The sequence below is a fragment of the Plectropomus leopardus genome, chromosome 20, assembly GCF_026936395.1.
Source record: "Plectropomus leopardus strain MGB_pleo_1.0 chromosome 20, ASM2693639v1, whole genome shotgun sequence".
Taxonomy (NCBI): domain Eukaryota; kingdom Metazoa; phylum Chordata; class Actinopteri; order Perciformes; family Serranidae; genus Plectropomus; species Plectropomus leopardus.
Genome location: NC_142195.1, coordinates 2,443,897 through 2,448,310, shown reverse-complemented (window position 1 = coordinate 2,448,310; position 4,414 = coordinate 2,443,897). Strand labels below are relative to the sequence as shown.

At 36.0% G+C, this 4,414-nt stretch overlaps 1 protein-coding gene across 1 annotated transcript; it reads right to left on the bottom strand.

Moving 5' to 3' along the window:
* Window positions 1–380: 380 nt before the first annotated feature.
* On the bottom strand, window positions 381–4,158 carry LOC121959935 (uncharacterized). Its single transcript, XM_042509489.2, has 4 exons — window positions 3,776–4,158; window positions 3,022–3,076; window positions 2,713–2,745; window positions 381–1,558 (listed from the first exon to the last, which is right to left on the bottom strand). The coding sequence occupies exons 1-4, from the start codon at window positions 4,016–4,018 to the stop codon at window positions 1,146–1,148; spliced, it is 744 nt and encodes a 247-aa protein (XP_042365423.1). The 5' UTR covers window positions 4,019–4,158; the 3' UTR covers window positions 381–1,145.
* Window positions 4,159–4,414: the final 256 nt, after the last annotated feature.

Sequence of the window (4,414 nt, the reverse complement as noted above, 5' to 3'; positions counted from 1 at the left end):
AATGTTAGCATGCAGTACAATTCACTGAAAAGCGCTGACAGAGCTGTATGAATTATTTTGAGTAGCTGTGTTGAAATTGTCAAAATTTCACTTTACATGCTTTAAACACTTCAAACAAAATTACATTCATTCCTCTTTTGTATTGGGGCTTTTGCAGAAACTCAGCAATGAAAAATAGAGATCTCTCACACTTTGTGGAGATTCCACTGGTGGGTAAGCAGGTTTATGTTATTGTAATTTGGGTAAACCGACCAATAAAACTGACAGTTCACTTTGTCAGACCATTGTTAGCAACAGTTATTACAAATAGCAAATTAAAAAACAAAAGATTCACAAATAGGTTGTTAACCTCAGAAAAAAACAGAAAACAGCCTTAAAGGTCGTGTTTAGAGATTTATTGGCATCTGGCAGCTGAGGTAACAGATTGCAACCAGCTGAACTGAAACTGGATGTCACATGTTGTCATCCCAAGTCATGACATTCTGCTGCTTTGTAGTGGACTTCTCTGTATATTACGCTGTAGGTATCCTTGTGCGTCAGCAGTTTATGTTCCGGGATGCCGCAAACACGTTGTCAGCAAATGCTTGTGGTGGGATTACGCTGCACATGGTTTTGTTTAGACTACACAAACACATGGCAACCAACAACTGGACGTCAACAAACACACATGCTTGCACAGATGGTTGGGCATATGGGATAGAGGCACATGGTAAGGCGTAGAAAAAAACAAAACAAACAAAAGCCTGGGGTTTGTTGGGCTACCATAAAAACATGGCAGTGCAACTTAGTGGACACAATGAGAGAGGACCTGCTCCCCATGTAGATAAAAACAGCTCATCCTAAGATAACAAAAACAAAACAAATCTTATTTTTAGGTGATTATACACAATCAATTTCTGCCAATGTTTCCCCCCATAATCTTACTCACTGGACCTTTGTCACCAGTCTTGTATAAACTGTATATCTTTTCCAAACCTGAATACTCAGTAAGTTGAAGCCCCAACAGGAAGTGCTAACAACTAAGCGTAGAAATGAGTGATGATAAAAAGCCCCAAATAAACTCTTCAATAATAAAAAAAATATATTTTAAAGGAACATTATTAAGACACACATAAAAATGACATATTGTCATCAAGGCATATTCTCTATGTGAGATATGCACCAAAGGATGATGTAGTGATCAATTTGTAGCCCTCATCAATCCGCACCCTTAAATGATCTCCTTTGAACAAATTAAAAAGCTGTCCCATAAACACGCTCCTGAACTTTTGCGAAGTGCATGAGATACCATCGCGAGCGTACATCAGGGATATAGTCTCATTGTACGCTTCGTTCCACCTGCTCAGCCCTGCGTAGAACATCTTGAAGTTTGCTGTCCCATCGTTGTCATGGCAGCCTAATGCAATCCTCACGTAGACAAAATAGGTGCCTTCCTTAGGAATCACAATGGCACGCTCATCTTTGAGGTGTTTTTTACCAATCTCGGCATCCCATCTGATGTAGAGTCCATCGGTTATGTTGCATGCAGACCAAGTCTTGTTACATGGAGGCAGAGGCCCTAGAGTAAGAGAAACATGGGTCAAATGCTTTATTTAAACAAATAAATCTTGTTATTTTTTATGGAAGTGTAGAACCTCAAGGCCAGAACAAAATTTAAAAAAAACAACAGAACAAAAAAAAAAAAGGTAAGTGTCAGGTGATAACATGAAAAGTTTCTTGTTTTTCATGTTTTTCTAAACATTTTTCATGATACAAGATGTGTTCATATTATAACAAGATGCATTTATATAAGAACAAGATTTTTTAATGTTGTAACAAAATGTTTTTATGTAATAAGAAATGTTCATGTTATAGCAAGATATTTTAATGTTATAAAAAGATTTTTTTCATGAAATGCAGGAAGTTATTCCCATGTTATAACAAGATGTTTAATATTGTAACAAGATATTTCTGTGATAGAACACAATGTTTTTATGTTATAACAAGATAATTTCATGTTATAACAGATATTTTCACATTAAAACAAGATGTTTTAATGTTATAACAATAAACAATATATACATATACAATAACAATATACATCTTTTTATAAGAGCAAAAGTTTCTTGTTAAGTTAGAACACCCAAATATCAAAAGAAAATAGAACAATAAAACAAGAAAAGTTTCTTAGTATAACATTAAAATATTTTTTTAAAAATGTGAAAAGCATCTTGTTGTGACAAGAAACTTGTCATGTGTTACCTGATACTGATACTGCACTTCACTTCTGTAGTTGTTTTCTCATTGTAAGATTATAAAATGCTTAGGAATTGGAACTAGCGTTTTATCTAGAAAGATGAAGGCAGACTTTTTTATCAAAGCAAAGGGGCTCTGATGAAATCCAGCCAGTTTCCCAGGCTGCACAACTGTTGATGCTATGACACTTATTTGGCCTTCATGTGCAATCCTTTTTTTTCCAGAGGCTGAGTCACAGATTCATATCAAAGTTGGCTTTGCAACGTATGTGATGCAATAAGTTCTCTGAAAGGGCGTTTTTTAAGCCCGTGTTTCATGTTTATCCATCTTTACTCATGCAATTTACCACAAATGACTAAAATACACAGAATTCCAATTAGATATAAAACTAGCAACTTACACAAACATGCTTGTTTCAGTCTCTTATCAGCCAAAACAAATGCAAAAAGTAGTGAAATCTCAAAGGAAAGCACTTACTGAGATGAATGCGCGGTTTTCTTTCAGGATGATCTGTAAATAGATAAAGAGAGGTTTAAAACATTGCTCGCCCCCAATATTTCAGGTGTATATCACCATATGACATATATCATGCAATAAACACATGACAAGGCTGTATTATTTGTAACCTAGGCCACAAAACGTATCAACGTATCAACGTATTCATGGAGCTTTGGAAGTGGAAAGCAGAAAAGAAATCTAAAACTTGTAAACTTTAACTTGTAAATTAAAATCTTCAGACTTGCATCAACACTCATTTTCATTAGACATGAAGTGAATGACTCATACCTGCAGGGCAGTCTCTGTCTTGTTTGGAATAGGCTGGACTTGGCCCATCTGTGCTCTAGGAATAAAGAACACATTTTGAGTTTCATCATAATGTGAAATTTTCTCAAATTGTAGCCGTTATATGGATTCCATGAGCAGTTGTTTCGACACCAAGTCAGTCCAAATGCGGAAGGTTCTATGGGAGAATATTGCTTCATCATAGTGAGTGAGTAAATATCGGTGGTTGCTCTGTGTCTGTATGAGTGACCTGGAGGGTTTTCTGTCTGACACTGCTGAGAAAATAAAATGGAACTGTAAATGCAAATCTCACAAATTTTCACAAGTAAATAAATAAATGAATACAATTTAAAAATAATAATAAATAAATAAATAAGGAAAGTTAAAAAATAATAATTAAAGTTCAGAACTATAATTGTTAATAATAGTAATTCAAATCATTATAAATATAGTTTTCCCTAGCTCTTTTCTTTTTTCCTTGCTTTTTAAAAATAATTTGCTCATGCCTTTTTTTATATTTTCAAACTAAATCTAATTCCTTAGGTTTTGAAGGTTTAAATAACGAGAAAGGCATTTTAAAGCAGCACAAAACTGATGTTGCTCCAGGTTTCAAAGTGAAAGTACTTTTAAACTCCACTAATGTTACACCTCTCACCTCAGGGGTTTAGTGAAGCAGTGGTGCTGTTAGAGTTAAATATTTCCATTTTATAAGATTTTTTGAAAACTAAGCACATAAAGAAAAACTTTTTAAACGTACCCCTTGTGCACTGGATCCTGAGTTGGGATGTTTCCTTAAATCAGCCCAGATGGTAAAGATGTAGAGTGCTGTGCAGCTGAGCAGCAGGAGCAGAGTAATGAGCCTGAACCGCGTCTCCTGTTGCTTCATGTCCCTGCAGTGTTTGATGAGAATGAACACAGACTCATCCCGGCTCATATCTGTCATTACAACCCCACAGGCAGCCTGAGCTGGCACAGTGTTTCCAAACAGGTCCTGTCCCATACCGTCACACTGATCTCTGTCAAAGTGCTGATAAAGTGGCTGTTGTCTGTGAAAAGCAGTACACTGGTGAAACAGGCAGAGTCTTATATTTGCTGATGAACAGTAGGGCAGTAGCAAACCGCCTACACAGAAATCCTCAGCTTGGGATGACCTCATCTGTCCATTCATACAGATGGGAAGGGAGAGGACAGAGAGGAGGAGCACAGACCACACAGCCAATCTATGTGCACTGTCCAAAACATGTTAATAGGCTCTATTTCTCTACACTCCAGTCACAAAACTAAGCATCACTTTTTCTCACTCATCTTTTTTGATCCTTTAAAGAAAAACAAAATCTAAAATCACTATGATACTGTGCATGGTGCATACAGTATTGTTTTTGTGATCAAATTTATA

What these genes read in the sequence shown, in the direction of transcription:
- LOC121959935 (XM_042509489.2), bottom strand. Translation starts at nt 4,018, where the DNA reads ATGGGACAGGACCTGTTTGGAAACACTGTGCCAGCTCAGGCTGCCTGT. An exon ending in CAGGATCCAGTGCACAAGGG is followed by an intron (nt 3,077 to 3,775) that starts GTACGTTTAAAA and finishes CTTTATTCCTAG; the next exon opens with AGCACAGATGGGCCAAGTCC. An exon ending in AGACAGAGACTGCCCTGCAG is followed by an intron (nt 2,746 to 3,021) that starts GTATGAGTCATT and finishes ATCTATTTACAG; the next exon opens with ATCATCCTGAAAGAAAACCG.